The 25,794-nt window shown below is 37.7% G+C and overlaps 1 protein-coding gene across 4 annotated transcripts in view; it reads right to left on the bottom strand.

Annotated features, from left to right (window-relative positions):
• The window catches only part of ADGRB3 (adhesion G protein-coupled receptor B3), a 1,221,611-nt gene that overhangs the window by 775,592 nt on the left and 420,225 nt on the right, over window positions 1–25,794 (bottom strand). For 3 of the 4 annotated variants that reach the window (XM_082251903.1, XM_082251901.1, XM_082251902.1), the window contains exon 4: window positions 11,147–11,308. The exons of the other annotated variant lie outside the window; for it this stretch is intronic. In XM_082251903.1, coding sequence (XP_082108029.1) covers window positions 11,147–11,308 — 162 coding nt within the window. The remainder of the gene's footprint in view (window positions 1–11,146; window positions 11,309–25,794) is intronic. 4 annotated transcript variants of the gene reach the window in all.

Here is a 25,794-nt window from a genome sequence, read left to right as displayed (position 1 = left end):
TTGTAAACATAAATACTGACTATATGGAATAATTTGTATAAGTGGTTTGGGGTTGGCACTGCCTCTGCACATGCACATTACTGGGAGCATGTCGCACAATTGTGTCATCATGGCATGATTCCTCATGGCGGCACGTGGTGTGCTCGTGCGGCAGGGGTATTTAGGGCTGCGCAGTTCCCTGTGGTGGCCAGGATGCATAATCTCCTCTTCTATGCAATAACTTGCTGCTAGCACTGCAAAGTGTTTTCACCTCACTCTATATAAACCACTAAACCAAATAATTGTGCAGTGCAACACACACATAATATAAATAAAGCCCCTTTTTTATATTATATGTCTGTTGCACTGTACAATTAATTGGTTTAATTGTTATAGCAAGTATTCCTGTTTAGTTTTTTATACATTTGTTTTCCTAGATGGTCGCTGCATTTATATCTATAAGGGTGATCCACAGTTTCATGTGTAAGGCACATTGCGTGTTGTAGTACATCTGGGATCCCTGATTAGCTTTGCTGTCTTACTTTATGTGAGTATATGGTCATATATGTACTACATATGTGGTCTCCTATACAAAGATGCATGTTATGGGCTTAATATTCCAATACATTTTACAAATACACATATCGTTTTTTATTCCTAGAGCACTATACCAGTTACAGGTGGCAATACCATTACTGTATATTTTTAGTTCAATATACTTACTTTTGGGCAGGTCTCCTAATACACTTCTCCTGTAATATTTATAGGGCTTTTTGATTAAGTAGCACATACAGTATATGGGCTACAATATCATTATTAGGAGAAGTGTCTGGATAACTTCATTCATATATTATTTCTCATTTAGATTTTAGTCCTTGCTGCCTTATAGTGTGTGAATGTTGTGGCCCCTCATGCCCCTATGCCCACCTGGAGCATTGTTGGTTGGACACTCTGCGTAAAAGATTCACCAATATAAGCAAGCATATTGAGTATATCATACTATTTGGTTAATGATTAATCATTATGTTGCAATGCTATTTATTGATGTACAATATGCATTGTTTTATATAGCTTACCCTCTCAATTTGGCTTGCCAAATATCTGGAAAAATGCATTGAACTTACAGGCACTAAGGAATATATACTGCACCTGATTTGGACTTAACCCTCCTCTTGTGTTAGGGTCAGAACCGACCCGTTTTCAGGTTTTGAATGTCTATAAGTATCACATAAATTTGTTTATTGCATCAAGATTTTTTTACTTTGTCAGGAACCTCTATTTAAACAATGTAATAGAAAAATAATCCTTTTCACTAAATTATAAAATTCTGTGGTGAAAATTAAGACGTTCATGGTGTTAGGGTCAATTCTGACCCAGTTATAATATAGGATTTTAGGACACTAATAAGTGCCAAAACTGAAATCATAAACACTCTCTCTGCTTAGTAACAGTGACAGCCAATCCCCTCTCAACCCTGTGAGCTGTAGTTAGGGAGGGGCCTATCTATTTTCCTGCTTGTCTGCTTCTCTAAATAAAGTGAAGAAACATAGGACAAATTCATTTCAGAGTTGCTGACTTTATTTTACCATTTTTTCAATTTGACAATGAGAGGTATGCTATCAAAAGAAAGGTCTAGGGGTCACACCAAAAATATTAAAACCAATCTTTTCAAGGATAAAGAAGCCTAACAAGGTAACCAAGAGGTAAGAAACAAATTTGATGATAAATAATTATTCAGAGGGTATTTTATGGCTGATTTAAAACACGGTTCAAAACTGACCCTAACATCATGGATAGTAACGGAATTCTAACATAAGAGGAGGGTTAAAACCATCTTAGTCTGTTTATGTAAGCTATTTTGACAACATTCAGAGGGTATTATTTTCCTAATATTTATTGAGTAACATGAGTATCATATGTATGTTTTTATTATTTTTAATTTTGTATAATAAAGATTGTATTTTCAGTCTTTTACCCCTCAGGAAATGCATCAAATCATAGACTTAGCCATAAATCTTTATGCATAGATGCATTTCCAAAGTAATACAATAGGCAATATAAAATTAACCTTCCACCCTACCTAGCAGATATCTACAATCTGGCTGCATCCTTTGTTTCTTTTCCAAATATTGCATGCATTCCATGTTACAGGCAGTGATAGTGACCATCCTGAAGCCAGAAAAAGATCTCTCCTACCTAAGGAATTATAGATGGATTTTGCTCCTCAATTCTCATATCAAAATCTATGTCAAGGCTAATGCATATAGACTTCTACACATAATAGGTAAATGGATAGCCCCTGATCAGGTTGACTTTGTGAAGGAGAGACAAACTCTGGACAGCACCAGGAGGTCGATCAACCCTAAAAAAATTGTGGAGCTCCAGAAAACACTTTCTCTGCTCTTCTCTTTTAATGCAGGCCAGGATTTTAAAGGAGTACAGTGTGAATTCCTTTGGGCAGTATTACACAAGTTTGGCTCCACTGGCTGGATACTGTCAACTATTATGTCACTAAATTCCCGTCTGTTGGCTTGAGTATTTTCTGCATGCATGCTTTCCACAAAAATGCCAATAACCAATAGTTTGAGCAATATTTGTGGGTACACACATTCTTTTTGTATTTTTCAATAGCTCAAAATGTTTCTTTAACCACTTAAGACCGGAAGATTTTCCTGCTTAATGACCAGGCCCTATTTTGCGATTCGGCACTGCGTTACTTTAACGAACAATCGCGCGATCGTGTGACACTGTACCCAAATAAAATTGACATCCTTTTTTTCCCACAAATAGAGCTTTCTTTTGGTGGTATTTGATCACCTGTGCGATTTTTATTTTTTGCGCTATAAACAAAGAAAGAGTGACAATTTTGAAAAAAATACAATATTTTTCACATTCTGCTATATAACATTCCCAAAAAAAAAAAGTAAAAATCAAAAATTTTTAACATGTTAGGCCAATATGTTTTCTGCTACATATTTATGGTAAAAAAAAATAATAAATGCAATAAGCATATTTTGATGGGTTTGAGCAAAAGTTATTATGTCTACAAACTACGGGAAAGATTTATGTAATTTTTATTTATTTATTTTTTACTAGTAATGGTGGCGATCTGCGATTTTTTTGCGGGACTGCAACATTGGGGCGGACAGATTGGACTCCTAACTGACATTTTTGACACTATTGGGGGGACCAGTGACATTACTACAGTAATCAGTGCTAAAAATATGCACTGTTACTGTAATAATGACACTGGCAGGGAAGGGGTTAACACTGTTGGTGATAAAGGGGTTAAATGTATGCAAACTTCCAAAGAGAAAAAGTGACCGCACTCAGAGATGAATGAACTTGAAATGTTTATTCCCATTCATAAAAGACAATGGTGCATCGAACAGACATGGACACGGTTGACATGTTTCACGACTCTGTAGGTCGCTTACTCATAACGGCATGCTTGAAGGTTAAATGTATGCCTCATGCTTACTGACGTGTGTGTGGAGGGGGGGGCAGTCTCAGCTATGCTGAGTCTGCAGATCCCTTCCTGTCTGTCACTGAGAAGACCCGCCTGCTTTGTTTACATAAGCAGGCGGGTCTTCTCACCGTTTCCATGACGATCGGGGGAGGAAGGCGGCAATCGCCACCTCTCCTCCCCCAGCTCGACTCCTGCTGTGTCTAAACACAGCGGGAGCACGCATACTGCCGGAATCACACGAACTCCAGCGACGTCGCTGGACCCAGGAGTGCCGCACTGCTGCAGTAGGATTACTGTGAGTAGTCGGCAAGTGGTTAATTGATAGTGGAACCATTACTATTAGAGCACATCACTAATCCCAAGATCAAATGACAAGAAATGCATCATCAACCCCACAAAATCATCTGATTCACTGATGATGTCATTCACATAGTGTCCAATCCTTTTGCTCCCCTACAAAATCTCAAATATTAGGCTTGCGTATACCTTTAACTGTGAAATAGCACACAATTTTCCATACATCTGGGCTCCTACTACAATGAGGTTCTTGGGAATACAGATTTTCACCATGACCTTACAAATAAATGAACTAAACAAAAGTAAAAAAAAAGTAAAAAAATAAAACATTTCTCATGTTCCTACCACACTAACCTAATATTTTAAGATTATATAAATTGTCTAAAATAGGTAAAATTGCATAATTTAAGACGCTAATTCTCCCTAAACTGCTCTATTTATTTCAAACTAAGGCAATTCTTCAGCCAACCTCATTTATATCCCCCATACAATGCACTATTTAATAGGAGAGTAATTTACTAAAGGGAATTTCCTTGAAAAGTGAACAGCCCTCTAGCCTTTAGTAAAACAACCCCAATATCTAAAATATTAATATCCCACAATCTGAAATAGTAAGGATGCAGGTGTGTATGCCTCATGATGACAGAGTACAAACATATGGGAAGAATGGGTTTACCAAAATATTCACCATTACTGCAAGGATATTTTGCTTGACCACATACAATACTGGCAGGAACTCTCACCAGATACACTCTGTTCAATTATGGAAACATCACCTTTACAATTCAATAATCCACATGTATTGCTTATGGCTGCCAAAGTGGGCTTTCCCTCCCTAAATTTAAATATCCATCCATGCTTCCAAGAAAGCTTAAATGCCTTGTCTTGAGCACCTAATCCATCTCTTAACACAAACACAAAGCTATCTTGAATAAATGTGAAACTGAAACCAATTCCCAGGATCCATATAAAAAAGCAATATATCTGATCTTCCTACACCGATCACTGGGACTCTTACTAAGAGGCATCCAAAGATGTGATATAACTGCATATTAGGCATAACAATTCCACCTTTCAAAATATCCCCAGTGCTGGAGACACTGTGCATTTAGCGGCTCACTCTCCCATTTACTCTAGCACTGTAAATCACTATTAAGTTGGTGTAACACAATCAGCGCAATTACTACTTAAAATATAAATCAATATGTGAATCCAAATTTACACTATAATTTAGTGTCTAATTACCAAGGAAACTGAACTGCCACTCACACCCTTAAGTGTTTCCACCATTACACCCCAATTATTGTAAAATACATATTACAGTTCAGCACAATTCATTCATTGAAGATAATACATCATCAACAATGCACAAGTGAAAAATCTGATATTCGACGAATAAATAATACATGTCACTATTAGTCTTTTGACTGTATGTGCATAAAAGTATCTTCCCAACTTGCACCACTGTGTTCAAAAACTCATGACAGACAATGCAATCTTCACAAATGTGTTCTGTGAACCACTACCTCTATGTAAAGTGCCCGCTCAACCTCCAAACTACTGAGTAAGCCCAATAGGAGGGCATAGCACACATAGGTGGGAGGCTGAGCCCGTGATGTCACACAATTGATATCTGAGCATCAGCGGTGAGCTGAGGATTTTGAAACATTTGTTTTATATGTAATTTTTGTAAGTAAGTTTTATCCCATGTTTTAAAGTGAATAAAAGGTTATATATACAGTGAGCACAATGGTTCTACCCTTTTTTTAATTCCATATTATGTATTAATGGATGAAGAGTAAGAGTATACTTTGACCACCCAAATTGGATCCAGGAGGAGGAGGAAGAGAGGTACAGAGATACAAAGAAGGGGTGTTAAAAGAATGAGACTCTGTAGTGAGGTCTAATTTTGGAGGTGAGCGGGCACTTTGCATAGAGGTGGTGGTTCACAGTACACATTTGTGAAGATTGCATTGTCTGTCATGAGTTTTTGAACACAGTGGTACAAGTTAGGAAGATACCTTTATGCACATAAAGTCAAAAGACGAATAGAGATATTTATCATTTATTTGTTGAATTTCAGCTTTTTCACTTGTGCATTGTTGATGATGTATTACAGGGATCTTCAGACTACAGCCCTCCAGCTGTTGCAAAAATACATGTCCCATGAGGCATTGCAAACCTCTGAAATTCACAGACATGACTAGGCATGATGGGAATTTTAATTCCTGAACAACTGGGGGGCCATAGTTTGAAGACCCCTGATGTATTATGTTGTACGAATGAACTGTGCTGCATTGTAATATATAATTTACTGTAAATCCCTATGCTTCTATAGGAATTAAGTGATCCGACCTATACCTGAGCTTACATTGATTCGTATAGGCCCTACACCAGAACTTGCTATTCTACAGTACATGTAGGAATAGACCAATTCCCTTACACATATACATTATTATCCATTAAGTATTAGCTGCAAAACCAAATTCAACTAGTAAGGTGCACCTCGAAGATTGCTGGAAGTTATAAATGACATAAATTTGCAATAGTCCATGTAAAAATGGTAGCTCTAAAAAAAACAGCCCTTAAGAAATGTAATTTAGCATCATCTAAGTGGTTATGCAATCTGAAATGTAATGGCCTTACCCAAGAATATACTTATCTGATGTATGTCCATAAACTGTTGACTGTTGATATGGTTTACTTACACAGTTCTATGTTATGATTTCCCACCTCCTTTTTTATTACCCCTCCCTTGTGTTCTCATCCATTACCTGTAGTTACTACTACTGGTTGAAAGGCCATCAGACTATCACTGAACTAAATACACTAAATATTATTTATGCTCTCTTCTCTCCTGCATCAAACTAGCAAAAAAGCAGAATGGTGAGTTTTTTTTCCACCTAGCACACTACTTTCAAAAGTTCACAAAGTATGCCAGTCTAATCAGAACATCAATGCAGAAAACTGACTGAAAAGAAGATTAGTATTAGATATAGTTCTGCTTACATCTGTACACCTAAGTGTATATTTATTAAACGGTGAATGTGGCATTTACCAAATACTGTATTTACTGCAGATGTATCTTCCTGGTGCATATACTTTAAATGAAATTATTTATTTACCTGAATGTCTGGTGAATGGTACATTTACTGCTTTTTAAATATGCCCTATAAACTTTACATGGTTGACTGTGCAATAACATTAATGTATTTGCTCTTCTTTTTGCCCAACTTATCTACAGTATAAGGGCTGGTGCACACTGCAATTCTTCTTAAAGCTACTTTCAGGTGCATCAAGTATTTTGGTGTTCATTCATTTCATTGCCCAGAATATTCATTTATTCTGGCCAATGAAATTAATGAATTCTCAAGTGCTAAATGTGCCTAGTGCTTATATGCATTTAGACATTTTTACATGAATTTGCACACATTTAAGCTCACTGTTTTTTTCTTCTGTCAAAATGCTCCTCTATGGAACACGCTGGCTTGGGTTTTTTTTTCTGTCCCTAAAGCCTGTAAACGCCTTTGTGTGCATGGACACATAGACATAGGCCCCTTTCACACCGGCGGACCATTGAGATCTGCCTGTCAGTTTTTTTTTACGGATCTGAACGGTCCCCCCATGCATCCCTATGGGGCATCGGATGTCAGCGGAGACATGTCCTCTGACATCCGATCTGATCCGTCAAATCTGGACGGATGGAAACCCTATTTTCCATCCATCCAGTGGATTGGATGGGATCAGATGAGAACGGGTCGACGGTCCGTTCCCATCCGATTCCCCCATAGAGATGTATGGGGCTCTGACAGCTGTGTCTCCGCACATTCTCCTGCTCAGCGGAGCGGAGGCATTTAGAGGCAGGAAAAAATGGCAAACACACATAAATGCATGTTTTAATGCCTAGTGTGCAGGAGGCCTAAAACTTCAAGAAGGCTTAAAAATACCATTGTGTACAGTATATATAAGAATATAATAAAAATTTAAAATAACATTCACTGTTCTTGGTAACAGTTTTCTGTTGACTGGTGAGTTTTTATTCTAAATTCACCTTTCCATTCATGCTTTCAATAAAGGTGATACATTTCTGCACCATGATTGCTGCATGCCTGCTGTACCAGCAAATGTATCATATACATTTGTTATACACAGTTAGAATTATACTCCTTTCTGAAAATGTTATTTTTTTTAAGAGCTGCAGAACACAGTGCTATGGTAAGCAATAATAATTCGAAATTATATCAAGAATCACATAATATTTAGACAGCAAAATAGTGAAGCAAACCATACTGTTATTTTAAACCTTAAAGGGTTAGTTCACCTTTACCCAAAAAATGCCTTTTGAGATAATGGTGGAGATGAACAGTAATGGCTAGGCCTCTTTTAGCAATGTCCTAGCAACATCCTGTATTTCAGTCAGGTTTCATGAAGTACGTAAATGACCTACACCGATAGCAATGGCATTATTCAACTGTGGTCAGAGCTACAGAGTTTATTTTTATCTACAGACACCCTTTACCTGCATAGGCATTTTTTGATAAATGTGATCTTGATTAAAATAGAGGTGCATGCTTATCATGATGCCAGGGGCAAGTCTCACCAGCTTTTATTACCCTGCCTAATGAAAGTGCTTCAGTGGTCAATATAGTACTAACATTGGACAGAGATATAGGACAAGGGCATTTGGAGATAAGAAGCCTAAGTGCTGTGGGACCTAACAAAAAAAATAAAGAAACACAGTACAATCAATAACAAACAAAAATCAGCACAGTGTACAAAACCTACAGGAACTAGCATATGTTCCTTGTGCTGATGCCTCTTATTTTAGGTGAAATCTTCCACTGTCCATGCCTCCCCACCCCTGCTGCTGTAATCTTCTGGTGCTGTGGGGATTAAAAGAGCTAAAGGGCTGTTACCTCTCTGATCAAGAGAACCTGTCTATGTCTGCCCTTTTTACCCAGTTTTGCAAACCATAGAAGCCATACTACAGCCCTTATGAATGGAAAGTAATTTAAAAATGTAGGATGGGTGGATGATTGAAACTCTGCCCCCTCCATTGTTACACCTTGCTTCATTCATAGAAGCTGTAGTACAGCTTCTATAAATGGTGGAGCTGGGAGGAAATGGTGGGCATAGTTGGGCTCTCTTGATGAGAAACTGTGACAGCCCTTAGTTCTATTAGCCCCCATCACACTGAACTATTACAGTGGCATTGGTAAGGATCATGGATAAAGGATGATTTTATCTAAAAGAGGTATCAACAGAAAGAACACATCCTACTGTGACTGTGTGTATGTCCCATGTGCTGATTTTTCAGTTTGCTATTTAGGCTGCATATAGGTTTTAACTGCGATTCATTTCAATTCTGATAATTTATAGGCAATTTGAAGCCTTTGGAGTATGCCGTATTTATCAATGATTAATTGGGCATTTTGCCAAGTGAATAATTCGCAGGTATTCACCCAAGTAAGATTTATTGAGATTTTCCACACATTTTACTTTTTCTGAAACTCCATAAAATCCAAAAATCAAGTCACAAGGAAGAGAGTACCCACCAAATTGCCCCTCGGGGAGGAACAGATAGGTGATATACAGGAAATTCCTTGCTGACATCCCATCCTGGGTTCTGTAGCTGCTGAAGAGTCTGACACTCATTAGCATCAAGCACTAGTGCTTTGGGAGGAGACCAATTTTTGGGCAAGAACTTCTCTCAAAGCACCCTCTGGCTTGCAGTTTAATTGCTAGGGGTTACTAGTCTGCAGGCCTTTTAGCTTACCAGCCCCTGCTTAGACTGGTTGGAGATTGAAGTCATACTGTTTTTTTAATTCATATTTTTTATTAAGAAAATGTACTGGAAGTGCTGAACATGTATTAAAGAATGGGTTCAGCACTCTCCATATGCAATCATTGTATTTTTTGTAGAAAATGTAATGCTAATAAACCATAAACCAGGGGTTGACATACACCTTTTTCTTTCTTAGGGTTAATGTTACAGCAAAGACCTTTTTCTATTGATAAACAGATGTTGTTGAATGTCAGGAAAAGTATTGTCCACTGGTTAAATCTGGGTTAATCTTGGATGAATCTCCACTAATTTGGCTTAATAAATTGGTGAATGTTCACCGATGCATTTTAACCACTTAAGCCCCGGAGGATTTGGCTGCTAAACGACCAGGGTGTATTTTGCGATTCGGCACTGCGTGACTTTAACGGACAATTGCGCGGTCGTGCGATGCTGTACCTAAACGAATTTGGCGTCCTTTTTTTCCCACAAACAGAGCTTTCTTTTGGCGGTATTTGATCACCTGTGCGATTTTTTTATCACGCGCTATAAACAAAAAAAGAGCGTCAATTTTTCAAAAATAGCAATATTTTTCCCTTTTTTTTTATATGAAATTCCCCCCAAAAAAAATGTAAAATCAAAATTTTTTAACATTTTTGGCCAATTTGTTTTATGCTACCTATGTTTGGTAAAAAAAATCGCAAAAAGCGTATTTTGATTGGTTTGCGCAAAAGTTATTGCGTTTACTGGCTAAGGGAAAGATTTTTGTCATTTTTTTTTTTTTTTTAACTGCGACATTGCGGCGGACAGATCGGACCCTTGACTGACATTTTTGACACTTTTGGGGGTACCAGTGACATTTCTACAGTAATCGGTGCTATATATATGCACTGTTACTGTAAAAATACACTGGTAGTGAAGGGGTTAACTTTATTTGAAAGGGAGGGGCTGTGTGTGTCCCTAGGGGCGTGATTCTTACTGTGATTGGCTGTGGCTTCAGCTGTATGCAGAGTGATCAACGGATCTACATAGTAGATCCATATGATCAGCTCTCATACAGAGGGGAGAATGACAGGCAGCTTGTTTACACAAGCTGCCTGACTTTCTCCCTCTTCCCCGCCGATCGCAGAGTGGCCGGCGGACATCGGGTCCGCCGGTCACACGTGCGGGGGGGTCCGTGACCACGCGGGAGCGGGAGCGCGCCTCCGGCGGCGCGCGCTCGCTCCCTAGACCCTCACAAGCTAGTGACGTAGCCCTACGTCACTTTGCCTGTGAGGGGGCTGACCGCCGACGTAGATCGGCGTGCGGCGGTCGGCAAGTGGTTAAGCAAATTATGGACAAATATCAGCACAATTATTGATAAATATATCCCTTAGAATGCCAAACAAATCTACTGCATTTTCTATGATTTACATATACTTAGCGTTGAAAATAAAATAGTTTTGTGTGTTAGATGACCGTGTTGACTTTCAAAAATGTATAACTGACATTTTTCCTGTTAAATTCTAAGTAATATAAAACTGTATACTTAAAATATCCAAAGAAAAAAATATATTAAAGTTTTGGCATTAAACATATTCACAACATCCAAATTTGTATAGATCTGCTACTAACACTACCTGGACAGAGGGCAGTGTTATTGCAAACCCTTGTTTCTCTTAAGGGGCTGCTGCAGTGTGTCCCGTAAGGTGGTACACAAGTTCTGGTTCGCACCTGCGACCCTTGACCACAAGTAACTGAACATGTACTCCATTGGGACCACTCTTCAACACCAGATTCACCTGTATACAAGACAACAAATAAAAATGAATACAGCCTTAAGTATCATTAATGCTACTACAGCATGTTAAAATGTTTAGTACAAAACAATGTGACATAAATAATGCATCATTTCACATGCATGCAGTTTCCACAATTGTGTGTTATTATAATTCTCAATTACCATCTAGCACTGAAAGGGTTTATGTCAAGCAGAAGTGTTTGATGGCATTAAAATTGCATTGAAAGTGATAGTTTTTCACTTGCCTTTAAAGTAAACTTTATGGATTTAAACCACAGTGGAGAATATTTAAAAAAAAAACATACACTTTTTTCAGTTATTTTTGTTATTAAGAAGTCTAAATGTTCTTTCAAATACATGGATGCTTAAGGGCTCATTCCCACCAGATGTTTTGCTTTGCAATTTGTTGTTTTTTCCACTGCAGCCAAATGCATTAAGAAAAGACTTTGTTTTCAGTAGAGTTCCCACCAATTTATTACACTGCATCGTGTTAAAAACAGTCTTGCATGTCACATATTGAGTGTGTTGACCTGAATTTTATCAATCAAGCCAATTAAATCAAAGTCTTTTAAAAAGTAAGACAACTACCATATTACAATGCCTACATTTTGCCTAAGGAGCCCTTAGGTAAAGCTATTCTGGCAATATTGGATGAACTAGATGGACTTTTTTTCAACCAGACTAACTATGTAACTATATCTTATGTAAAAATTCATTATAACCCAGCTGTTTAGGTCATGCACAAATATAATTATGGAGCAACTTGTAAGAGGCCTTTCAGTCTAACATACACACCCATACAGTCACCTGAAAAACTAGGTAACTAGCTAACATCTAAAAAGTACATTTGATTAACACTTAATATATCTATGATTGTACTTTTCAGCATTTATTGTCATATTAAATAACTCTGCTCACATGCAAAGGTTTATACAATTGAATCCCCTACATCCAATTGGTTGAGTCAAATGGGATTTTTTTTTTTTTTTTAACCAGCATAGTGCTGACTAACTAAAACCGAACTCATGGCGAGTCATAGGAAATTCAAGTCAGATTCAATCATTTAAAAACTACTTCACACAGGATAACAGGAAAAAGTATTGTATAGAAATGTATCCCCTTGACACCACCAATACACCTATATGCAGCCTCAAGAAGTGAGTCTGTATTCGTGAGCCCATATTTGTGCTGGAAGTGCACCACACAACAAGCTCCCAGCACAGGGATCAGGCTCTTATCTAGAGCTCTGGTTCTTGTACTAATGATTGGAACTCTGGACTTCCGGTTCCTGGATTACTGTGATACTCTGATTGAGTATCACAGTGATCAGTCACTGTAAAGCCCACCCCATTTTTTTCTTTCTCTTCTGAATAGAGAGAAAGATATATTGTATCTTTCTCTCCATGCATGGAGAGTCATAGGAAGTTCAAGTCAGATTCAATCATTTAAAAACTACTCCACACAGGATAACAGGAACAAGTATTGTATAGAAATGTAACCCCTTGACACCACCAATACACCTATATTCAGCCTCAAGGAAGTGGGTCTGTATTCGTGAGCCCATATTTTTGCTCAGAGTGTGCCACACAACAAGCTCCCAGCACAGGGACCATGCTCTTATCTAGAGCTCTGGTTCTTGTACTAATGATCTGAAATCTGGACTTTCAGTTCCCGGCTCACTCTGATTGTTTATCACAGTAATCAGTCACTGTAAAGCCCACCCCATGTTTTTATTTCTCTTCAAAATAGAGAGAAAGATACATTGTATCTTTCTCTTTATGCATGGGAGAAAGATGTAAACAAACAAATGTGTGCAAAAAAATTGAAAAACAAAGAAAAAATTGCTATATCAAGATCTGATCTAGGTCATTGTTAGGGTTATTGTTATGCTCAAAGGTCAAGGTCAGGGTCAAAGGTTGAAGAGGTTGGAGTCAAAGGTCAGGGCCAATATATTTTGGGTAATTTTTTAAGCATTTTTTAAATTAGTGTCAGTGTGTTTAAGGTAGATTAAAAAACAAAAAAAAACGTGCACTATTGTTTCTGGGCCCCACTACCTATACAAACAACAAATACCATTCAGATATGTTGTATTGCTCCAATTGTCAGGAGGAGGATAATTTATCTTGGGTAGTTGTTTGGTGGCATGTTATGGAAATAGAAAAAAATATACAGATACATTTTTTTTTAATTACAATTTGGGTTTGATAAAAAAGTCAGGGGATATCCATTAACATTTACCACTAAAAGCAAGCCCAATTTGTTCTGAAAGAAATTAGGTATAATTCACCTTGCTACACTATGTAGTTGTGATGATATGCACAGTTTCACTAATGCATATCAAAGTTGCAAAATAGTGTTCAGGCATTACTATTTGTTTTCCCCTCACCAAGGGGTTAAATCACGTATACTAATAAAGCCTGGTACACACTGCTAGTTGTGTTTTTTTTATTTTTCGTTCAACCAAGAAGGCTGAAAAAAAAAAAACCTGATAGATTGCTGTACCAACATGAGAGATGTTAGTGTGGCAATCTTCCCTGTTGTGCTTTTGTATTCTGAGAGGGCGACTCCGCCTTGACATTACACACTGATCAGTGTTCACAGCCAGTGCTGATCAGATGCTGGTTTTCCAGCATGTCCCTTTAACAAAAGTCATTAGTAGTTGCTAAAGCTTTTTACATAGTATGTCTGCCTAGGTGTAACCTTAAAAAGTAGTACAGTCATTGACATTGCAGATGTATACTTGTTCTGATCCCTGCTTTTCATAGGGAAGACAACTATGCAGCCTTAGCATTCAGCACTTAAGCTCACAAACAGTAAGATTTCGATTGCTTAAAATGTCAGTAAACAATAGCTGTACTCTCAAAATTAATCCATACACATCACAACTGTAATCTATTTTCCATGAACTTGTTTTTTGCGCCTTCCTGTAATGTCGTCTGTGAGCTCCTGAGACACTTCTTTTTCCCCTCACTTCCATTTGTTTGAAACAGGCAGTGCATGTTAGATGCAGTTCTGTGCACTGCTGTATGAACACTACAAATCTCATATTCCATAGTCCTTTTCAGGACTGAGTCATCCTCTAACAGGAAGTCAGATCACAGCAACATAAAAAAAAAAAAAAAGGATTTTTGAGACGTGGAGAAGATTGAGCACAATAGAAGGTAATTTTCTTAGTTAAGAAATTCATACTTCAATATATATTTTTTTTAAACGGTGTTTAGTGGCACTTTAATTCAGTAGTGCTTATCAAGCATTGTCCCTATTTTTGCATATTTAGATTCATCTTCCAAAATTCGAACATCTTTTATCTGTGCCACTGGATGTTTCCTAAATGAACCCAAAAGTGACTCTTTTAGCTGTTTTTTTTTAAGAAAATGTTCTGCCAAAGAACAGGTACCACAGTGTGTTCACTTTTACCTTTGTTACCCATAAAACTTTTTGGACAAATTTGTTTTAGTTGTTCACTTTGACAAGTTTATTGACTAAGAACTGCCCACATGCCTGCACCAAGTCCAAAAGAATGCTAGTAATGACCGCCGATGTGCTCTGATTGGACAGTAGGATGGCAGTGTGGGGCAGGACAAGAAGAAGTAGAAGTCATCCTCAAGTGTCAACAAATACAATAAAATCAGAGGGGACCACTTCAGAGAGTTTTCTGACTAATAAAATGATAACACATGCATTGGCGTACCTATTCTAAGTTCTTTTTCTAAGCAAAATAAGAACCTCTAGCTACATCCATTGATGTACATAAAAATTTGATTACAACTAAATAAAATGAGAAGATTTTACATTTATGTTTTCAAATGTTAAATATATTGTTTTAATAAATGCACCATGAAAATGTTAAATTATGAATTAATGTTGATATGAGTAAGTTCAGTTACATGAGAATGCAATTACAGCTAAATAAACTAAAGATAAAGTATGCTGTATAATTGGCAGCCACTAACTTACACTATATAAAATGCTTTTAATTTAGTAACCAGAAGATCAGAAACTAACATTTATATTTCAGGTCAGTAACCACAGGCTTGTAAGGACTACTGAGTGACTTCAATAATGACAAAAATGTCTCTAATCAATAATTTGAAAAAAAAAAAAATTACATTTTAACAAACAGTGCAGTGCACATAATTGTAAAATAAGTAAAAATGTTAGCTCCTAATCCCCAGTGCTGATTTCAGCATATACGTAGCTCAATTTTTTAACCATTTGCTGCCAGTATTACATACTTATACTGTGGCAAGTTGGCACTGCTGGGTCTGGGGTGAACATGCGTGCTGCTGGTAACTCACTCCCACTGTGATTATACACAACGGGAGCTGGTCTGCAATTTCCATGGACTCGATGTCCACCGGCACCCGCTGGCACCCTATGTAAACAAGGCATACCGCCATTCTGTCAGTAGGGAAGGCACGGATCCTGTGTTCCTGCAAAGCAGGAACAGGGATCTATGGCTTTCCTTAGTAAAAAACACCTCCCACAGTACACAAACACACTAGCTAGGCATATAGTTAACCCTTTGATCGCCCCTGATGTTTAACCCCTTCCCAGCCAGTGTCATTAGTACACTGACAGTGCATATTTTTAGCACTGATTACTGCATTAGTGTAAAAAAAAAAAAATATCCCATAGTTTGTAGATGCTATAACTTTTGCGCAAACCAATCAATATACACCTATTGGGATTTTTTTTTTTTTAGAAAAAATACATAGCAGAATACATATTGGCCTAAATTGGTGAAGAAATTTGTTTTTTTTGTTTTTTTTTTTCAATTTCCTTTTTTTTTTTGCTTATAGCACAGAAAATAAAAACCGCAAAGGTGATCAAATACCACCAAAAGAAAACTCTTTTTGTGGGAAAAAAAGGACAGAAATGTTATTTGGGTACAGCACTGCACAGCCGTGCAATTGTCAGGTTAATAACAAAGTGCCGTATCACAAAAAAATGGCTATGTTCAGTTGATGTATTAAATGCCCCCCAAAAAATAATTTCCTGCTTTTGTGAAAAAAATCTGCACTAAGTCAGGTTTTAGGCATCCTCTGCAACAAAAATTAAACATTTTTGTAAGATACTAAGGGTTATTCATTCTGAAGGAATGTTGACACTGCAACTCTCATTAGAGTTAAAAGTGCATCAGCTACTTGTAATAATTAGTCACTCCTATTCAGAATCAACTCTGAAAAAGACATTATCTAACAAAGAGCTGTTGCTTCAGAACAGAAAGCAATTTGCCACAAAGTTTGTTAAAATCCTTGCAATGTACATTGATCACCCAATGGGCATTGTTTTTTCTCAAAAAAGTGGACTTACTATTCAAAGTAGTTTCTATAAAGACTAAAAATAACTGCTAAGCTACAACAGTGTAAATACTTCATGACTATGCTTATAATATATTATAAATACTCCATAGCATATTGGATTATCATATATTCTTAATCTCAGCAGTAGTAGTTTTGAATATTGTTGTAGCTTATGTTCCTATGTTATATAATATAAAGAAGGATACATTGCGATGTCTAAAATGTTAGAACACTTTCAAGAAATGTCATATATTTTCTTAATCATCTTTTCACATGAACACAGGATGTTGTTGTTTCAGTGGAAATGATTAATAATGACGTACACACCAGTATACCGTAGTCTTCTTGATTAATGCATGCAGATAAGGGAGAGTATAGAAGGCACACAAGGCAACTCTAAAATGAAGCCCATGTGTTTACTACATGGTAAATTGGATACATATTTTTTTTCTCAACACAAATATATCATACTCTGAAAGTGAACATGCCAGCCATCCTAACTGAAAAAACCTCATAAGGTATCTGCCATTAGCTTTATTAGCCAGAATTCTTTCTTCTTTGCCCCACTTTTATTTTGTTTCACTTTGTTACTTGTCACTTTACTTCCCAATCTGGGCTCTGAGCCCTGCTCACTTGGCTGAGCCTTTTCCAATACCAATACTCTAAGTGGCCAATGAAGCATTTAATACATGTTTAAGCTAGTAACAGTTAAAATAGACATCCTATGGTACCCACTCTTAAAATTCCCTTGCAATTCCCTCATCCACACAATCAAGGCAGATGGAGAAATCATCCCAGCTTTTCAATTTTATTCTGACAGCTGGGGGACTCCTCCAATGTCAGAATACACAATTTAGTGCAGAAGCCATTGGCTGCAGCTGCTAATTATATGGCTTTTTTTCAACAGCTCTGATTGATCGACTTCTGTTGAGTGGTAGTGCCCACACATGGATTAAAATTTGGCCGGTCCCTGCTGGACTATCTGAATTTTGATCCATCTATGACCACCTCAAGGCTGAATACATAGTTTAAAATATGTAAATGCTTGACAGGTTTTCTTAAATTTCAGGTAATGTTTACATATTAAGTTTTAATTACATAATTTTATTAACACAGTACAATACTAAATAACTGTAAGACAATACATTCCTAAAAATAACTATAATCAATGGGAGGTGTGGCCAGCGATGGGGATATGAGCAGAGGCTCTTCAGAGTGCTGCTCCCTTGTCAGCCCAAACCTGTTGGCACAGCACATCGAATCTCCTGTCTTTAATCCTCCGCCGCTTCCTTCCACTATCCAGGGCCCACCAGCATGGTTAAAATCAGGCACAGAGCCCTGCAACTGCCAGGTGGAAGATCCCCTAGGAGCACACCAGGAGGCTCCAAACATGGTGGTGGCATGGAGGCCCTATGTGCTCTCCCCCAGTGGGAGAAGCACAAGAAGACTACACTGGATGAGTCTGCTCCTAAGAAAGCTGCCCTGAACGTAAAGCCTCCCATCAGTATCAGGGAGCATTTCCATGAGTACACTTCCCACTCAGCCCTGCAACCAAAACCTTATCCTGCTGAAGGGGGAGCAGGGTTGACTTCTTCCCCAGTGAGGAGGGACTGGGGAGAGGAGAATGACACCATATTTATTCTTCTATGCCAGCAGCTGACTTTGGAGGGGTGACATAGATGCCCAATTGACCCTTAAGCATGTTATCTAGACCTGTCAATCTACCCCTTACTACACAGATAGATTCAGTTAAAGTGAACCTGTCCATACCTAAACACGATATGCAAAAAATATGTGGCAGGCTGTCCACAGCCAGACACCACATTAATGATGTTGAAGATGTCCTCAGATGCCATAACTTGCGCTTTATTGGCCTTCCGCAGGTGTCTGAGGGTACGTAACTATTTTGCCTCAGGAAACCTTCTTGGCACTTTTTGTTATAGAATGGGCCCATCGGGTACCTCTGCACCCCCGTATCTTCTGGTGCACCTCCTCAACCCTTCCTCATTACGTTGCTACACTTCAAGGATAAGCAGCAGATCCTGTGCGCTGCCCGAACAGTGGGCATATTGAAGAACAATGGGAATACCTTTTCTATATTTCCAGACTTCTCCACGGCCACCCAAAAAAGATCTGCCTTTACTGGAGTCAAAGGTTGTGTGAACCCTCCTTATAGCATGCTCTACCCTATCAAAATCAGGGTCTTCAGTGGTGGGAAAGTGCAATTCTTAACCTCCCCAAAATATGCTTCTGCTTCGCTTGGTCTGGCCTATGTACACTGTTATTTTAATTTAGGGGATGCTTTGCCCATATTCTCCTTAATCTGTTGTTATGCCATGCTGCCTTCTGAATCCAGAATATGACACTGCCCTTGCAACTGTTTATTTTGTTTATCTGGTCTGTAGCCATACTGATTACAAAGGCCCTAGCCGTCTGAGCGGAGGAAGTGATTATTGACCCCCTGGGTTGTTTCATAATTCTTATGCTTAAATATCATGACATTTATTACACTCTGGTTATCATGTACTTGCCTCCCCCTTTGACTCTCAGGGACTTATATCATGTACTCAAAAATTGTTTCCAGTAGCTAAGGTTGTCTTTCTCCTTGCCAGAGACTTTAATACTGTGTTGGACTACTAACTTGATAGAATAGGAGGTACCCGTACTCCCAATGTTGTTTTGAAGGATTGGACAGACAGCTATTGATATTTGGTGCTGGAGACACCATGATCATTCTGCTTCTCATGGGACACTATCTAGATTGGATATGTTTTTTACTACTACCTCATTTTTGAGTAAAGTTGTTAATGCCCGCTACTTCCCCAGAGTGCTGTCAGACCCTGCTCCTTTGGAGCTACAATTCTGTATAAATTACATCTCAGGCATGCCTACGTGGTGCATAAATCCTTTTTGGCTTTCAGACCCCATGGTTCTGTACAAATTTTGTGATGTTCTGAGGTCCTACTGGCAGAATAATGATCTGGGTGTCTCGGCATGCTTGGGGTCCCTGTATGTTTGAGGTACAGGACCTGAAAAAAGCCAATTTTACTAATCTCACCTTACTGTCCCAAAGGTTGATGGAGCTGGAAAACCAATGTGTCTCTGATCGATCCCCCCATAGCTACCGCAAATGGACAGATGCCCAAAGATCCCAGATCCTTGATATCCCATATCAACCCATATCCTTGAATAATACAGACCTCAAGCCAAATACTTTGGATACCCCCAGAGCTCTGATATCCTTAGACACACACAAGGAATTTGATTCCATCAAATGGCCCTAATTGTTTTGTGTTTTACAGGCTTTTAGTTTGGGGAGGTCTTTATAACCTAGACATTTTTTCTTTACATGCAACCACAGGCCCAAATCAGAGTTAATGACCATATCTCAGACCCAATCCATATACAAAGAGGCGCTACGCAGGGGTGTCCACTTTTGCCCCTGCTGTTTGCCCTGGCAATAGAGCCCCTTGCAGAACTCCTCCAAACCTCTTCCATACTAAAGGGTATTCATATTGGCCCAATAGAAGAGCGTGACTCACTATACACTGATAATATGTTGCTGTACCCTTCTGATCCACAATTTACCATACCAAAAGTCTTTCAGCTGATTCAGCACTTTGGATATTATTCTGGTTTTAAGGTTAACTGGACAAAGTCTACATTTTTCCTGATAGATGCAAATCCTACCTTTTGCCTACCCCCTGATTGCTCCTTACAAATCATGACCAATTTTAGGTACCTGGTATCGATATTCAACTGCTGCTTACACAGTTTCTGACAAAAGTTTAGCACCCTGTATTTTCTTGTTCCGCACCAAATTTGCTCAATTGGTTGATTTGCTTCTTTCTTTAATGGGCAGGGTGAATCTATTCAAAATGTTTTTTCTCCCAAAATGTTTAAATGTTTTGACTAATTCGCCCATCTATATCCCCAAAAAAGGTTTTTTTTTTTCAGAAATTTACTCCATTTTAGCTACTTTCCTTTGTCATCCCAAAAACCCCAGATTGTCGTTGGAAACTTTAAAACTCCCTGTGACATGAGGAAGGTTGACAGTTGTGAATATACGTCTTTACTATTACACTATCCATTTACTCTGTGTGCAATGGTGGCTTGTCCCAAAACTTAACAATGCTGCCACTGCTACAGGGGCTGTGGTGCTCTCTTCATACGAGACCTTGTCTAACCTTATCTATAGATGCCATCTGCATACCAACTCTGGCACCACTTGAATATGTCTCTGAAATTTTATAATTATGCTTGCATTTATTGTCAAAAATTAGTTATATTGGTTCCCCTAACCAACCACTATGGAATAATCCCATTTTACCCCTTTTCCTGTCCCTTTCAACTCCTTGGTTGTGGGCACAATAAGGTCTTTTGTATTTACCTAAACTTTACGATAGGAGTACACTTAAGACCATCCAGCAACTAGTCAAGAGCTGCACATCTCACTGGGGTGGTCCTTTCAATATACTCAACTCAGACAGGCTGCAGAGGCACAAGGTGGGCTGCAAAATGTTAAACTGGGCAATTCCACACTCAAACTAGCTCTAATCCACCCTGACCATACTCATCTCATTTCCACTTACTACTCCTTACTCATGGACAGGCCCCAACCATGTCTTCCTGTAATGCTAAATCGCTGGCTGAATGATGTCTCAGATCTTTTGGCTGAAAATTGGAAAGAACTATTTCACTCCCTTGCTAACACGGTAATTTCGGCCAGAGACAGACTCATCCAGTTAAGATAGGTGTATTATACATCATTATAACTATTTAAAATGTGCAGGCATGACACCCCTGCCAGCCATAATTGCGATAGGGAATCTGGTGATTTTTTTCACATGTGTGGGGCTGTGATTCTATCAGACCTTTTTGGTCACAACAAGTCACAGCGTTCATTTTTGCTACGTTTGACTTACCCAATGTGTGTTTTCCTGATTGGTGCCTCCTAGGTTTTTTGAAGACTTAGATGTCTCTATTTTCTCTAAACTTTTTCTATGACTCTTATTTTTTATGATAGAAAGGTGATTGTCCTATACCAGACCCACTCTACTTTATTACATATTGGTTTGTGGAAAATAATGATTAATCAAGCACTAACCCTATATAAGTTTACATATGAAGCTAGAGGATGCCCTAGAAAATTGTATAAGATTTGGGACCCCTGGCTTGACACTCAAGATATTAGTGATTCTATGCTTTCCATTATTTCTGATCTGATCATATAAGACCTTGGTATTTTTTGGTCCCTCTCTATACTATTTGGGCTATGAGTGTCGCCACACACTGATTTGTTCTCTGCTAAATTGGCTAAATAAATCTGAGAAAAGTGTTACCAAACCGTTCTGGAAAAAAAAATATTTTCCCGATGTTTTGTGTGGTTTTTTTTTTCTATGCTCATTAGTTTATTTTGCATAATATACCATATGATTCTGTTTATACATTCACAAGGATCTCTCTAGTGTTGACCTTGTAACTCCTTTTAAGCATTTACATTGTGTATCTTGATTTTGGAATTACTTTTGCCTGTATCTCTGCCTTTTTATATGCTCTGTGAATGTATACTTTGTTGTATTAATTTGTATTAATGGATATCATGTGGATATACAATTAATTGTATTATTGTTTATGCTTAATAAACACAGTTTAAAAAAAAAAGATCAATCAAAAAAAATAATCATCCTCATGTTTTCTTTTACATAGTTACATAGTTATAGTTATATATATATATATATATATATATATATATATATATATATATATATATATATATATATATATATATATAGAGCTTACAAAACCGCAATACCTAAAGTAAGCACCCAAGCGCTCAGTGAGGACACGTGTCTACTAGCTGTATAATATACAATGCTGCTACTTAAAAAAGATAATATGAAATGCGGAATACATATAAATTAAAAGCACATAATAATACAATATTCCATCTTTGCGCTACTGGAATATTGTATTATATGCTTTTAATTTATATGTATTCCACATTTCATACATAGTTACATAGTTAGTGAGGTTGAAAAAAGACATCAGTCCATCAAGTTCAACCTATGATGTGTGTGTGTGTTTGCTGTTAACTGTACATTGTATACCCCTGCATGTTGTGGTCTTTAAGGGGCCCATCTAATAGTTTTTTGAAACTATTGATGCTCCTTGCTGATACGACGGTTTGCGGAAGAGAATTCCGCATCCTTACTGCTCTTACAGTGAAGAACCCCCTGCGTATTTTAAGGTTAAACCGCCTTTCCTCTAGTTTTAGTGAGTGGCCACGTGTCTTATTGTATTCCCTTTCTCTGACTAGGTTTTTCCATATGCTAGGGTTGCCATTACAATATTTGTACATTGATGTCATATCCCCCCTCAATCGTCTCTTCTCCAGAGAGAATAAGTTCAGTGCTTGTAGTCTTTCCTCATAGCTGATGTCCTCCATTCCCCTAATTATTTTTGTTGCCCTTCTCTGGACTTTCTCCAGTTCCAGCACATACTTCCTGAGGACTGGTGCCCAGAACTGGACAGCATACTCCAGATATGGCCGGACCAGAGTCTTGTAGAGAGGGAGAATAATCTCTTTATTTCTGGAGTAAATCCCCTTTTTTATACATCCCAGTATTCTGTTGGCTTTGCTTGCAGCGGCTTGGCATTGCATGCCACTACCAAGTCTGTTGTCTACCAGTACCCCCAGGTCCTTTTCCATCCTAGACTCACTCAGAGGTTCCCCCCCTAGTGAGTAGCTTGCTTTCTGGTTTCTGGCACCCAAGTGCATTACTTTACATTTTTCAACATTAAACCTCATCTGCCATGTAGTTGCCCACCCCATTATTATTCTGTTCAGGTCCGCTTATACACCAGCATTCTTTGTTCAAAATGTAGAAAACGACATATCTGCATATATTATATATTGCATATATAGACAAACATCTGTTATTTGTTATCTGTTATACTTTCAGGACCTACTGTGGTAAAGTGCAGTAAACCACAACAACCATTCAAAATATATCTTTTAATGATTTGACTTCTACAAAATTGATTTTAACTGGTTTGCTACAAGCTATTGCACTTAGTACTTTAGTTATGCTCTTTGTGAGTAAAGCATATGTGGTGTAATAAAAATGAAAAATTATTAAAGAAAATTTATTTACAGTATTGGCCCAATAAAATGTCCCCTACTTTACTTACCTTAAAGGAATGACATTAAAGAATGATATAAACTATACAGAAAAAAAACAACACATGATAAATTTTGTCATGTGTTTTTTTCCTATTTAAAATAAATTATATAGTTAAACCTAAATAGAATCTGTCCTTGAAAAAAGTGGATTTGAGTAACAGCATATGCCACAAGATCCCTTTTTTCAACCTATGTTACCCAAATAAGCTTTTCTGATCTTGAATTCACATTATTACTACAAATAAGGGCCTAGGTTAAGTTCCCATCCATCCACCACCTACTCCCCCTGTACAACAAGACATCCCTTGTCTGTAATTACCTCTGTGCCATTGTAATCGGACAATGTGACCACACAAGAACTTATGGAATATCCCCCTAAGGGAGCTACATAGATAGCAAAATAAAAATAAAATAAAATAAATGATATTTCTGAAAATAAGTGTTGATATTGCTTTCTGTGCCCCAGTGAAGTGATTCCTTTTCATTTCTGCGACTCCACAGGAATGAAAAGAAATCCCTTCCAAAGGAGACATATCAAGAATAAAAAAAAGACTCTAGATTTAGACCATTCCCCACGCATTCCAGAACTAACTTTTACCAACATATTTATTTATTCATTAGTACTTGTATGTGCTACTGAATATGATATGATAGAAATCTAGTTAATCTGATATCTAACTATGTTGCAATAATATATCATTATATTTTGTAACTTATTTTAAAAAATAAAGACAACCCTGATAAGAAATTTGAACTTGTAGATTTCAATCTACTTTTTACAGGTATGCAATACAATTTTAAACTACACGGTTGCCAAATCAGGAATTTAGAAGTTGCAAAGAGCATAGTAAATGTGTAGCATTATTTATTAAATATGTAAATCAATTCAACCTTTTCAGAAACTCCTGTCATCGTTTGCAACATAGAATAAGTGTGCCATTGATTTTGTGTGATGAAAGCATGCACTTGAGAATGGAGTGACATTCAGTATGTAGAGAGCTTGAATTTAATGCATGTAGTGTAGCACAAGCTCCATAATTTCTTTCCAAAATGATTACTCACCAGCTAGGATTAAAAGGTTTTTTCTGCTATGATAGTAATCAATAGATTATTTACATATTGTTAGCCTTACCTATTAGGCTGTCAGAGACAAACAAAACTATCAGATATATTCAGTAAAGCAGTGCAAAAACAAAGTTAAAGTGCAAAGTACTGTACCCTACAGACCACTCACATTTTTGTTGACTAATCAAATGTCAAAATCTCTACTGTTTATCTTATTGATTATTCCAGCATATTTTTCAACACTATAGTTCACCAATATATTTTTTATTAACCAGTCTGTCAATGTTACGTTTTCTGTGGTATTTACTATTATTATTATTTTTTAATATGATTTGGCACGCCAGGTTCCTGACACTAGAACATTTATCAAACAATAAACATACAGCAGACTATATGATAACTGATATTTTTTTAGTTTCTTTTGTATAGTCTTTTTACAAGATGAACAATATTTTGCTATCTATAATTGAAAGACCAGATCAAGCTATGTAAAATCTTATTATTCTCTTCCTGCCATGCTATACCTGAAAGATGGCTACAGCATTGCACTGATGATGAGTGCATCTTGAGTGTTATGCAGGGCTCTTGCAGACTCTGTGTGTAAGCTGTCTGCCCATACCTCATATGAGCAAGCACACTAAGAGGAATGCTCGATTAACTACCTAGAGTGCTCAACAGTGCCCTGGTTTATTGAGAACTACAACCCGACAGACACAAAGGATGTTAGTAGTTGTAGTTTCCCCACTCACAAAGCTCTGAGTATGAGTGATGTGACCTGGCGGGTGGAGCTCTGCTCCCACATTTTATTTACATTTTGACAGCAGACACACGGAGAAGATCCCCAGTCTGTTGTCACCGCGGGTCGCGGGATAGGGAGCCGAGCAGCTGCAGTAGTAACATGTTACATCCTGAATACAGGTGTAACATGTA

Source organism: Pelophylax lessonae, assembly GCF_965119305.1.
Source record: "Pelophylax lessonae genome assembly, chromosome: 3".
Lineage (NCBI taxonomy): Eukaryota > Metazoa > Chordata > Amphibia > Anura > Ranidae > Pelophylax > Pelophylax lessonae.
This window is presented reverse-complemented; position numbering and strand designations above follow the sequence as displayed.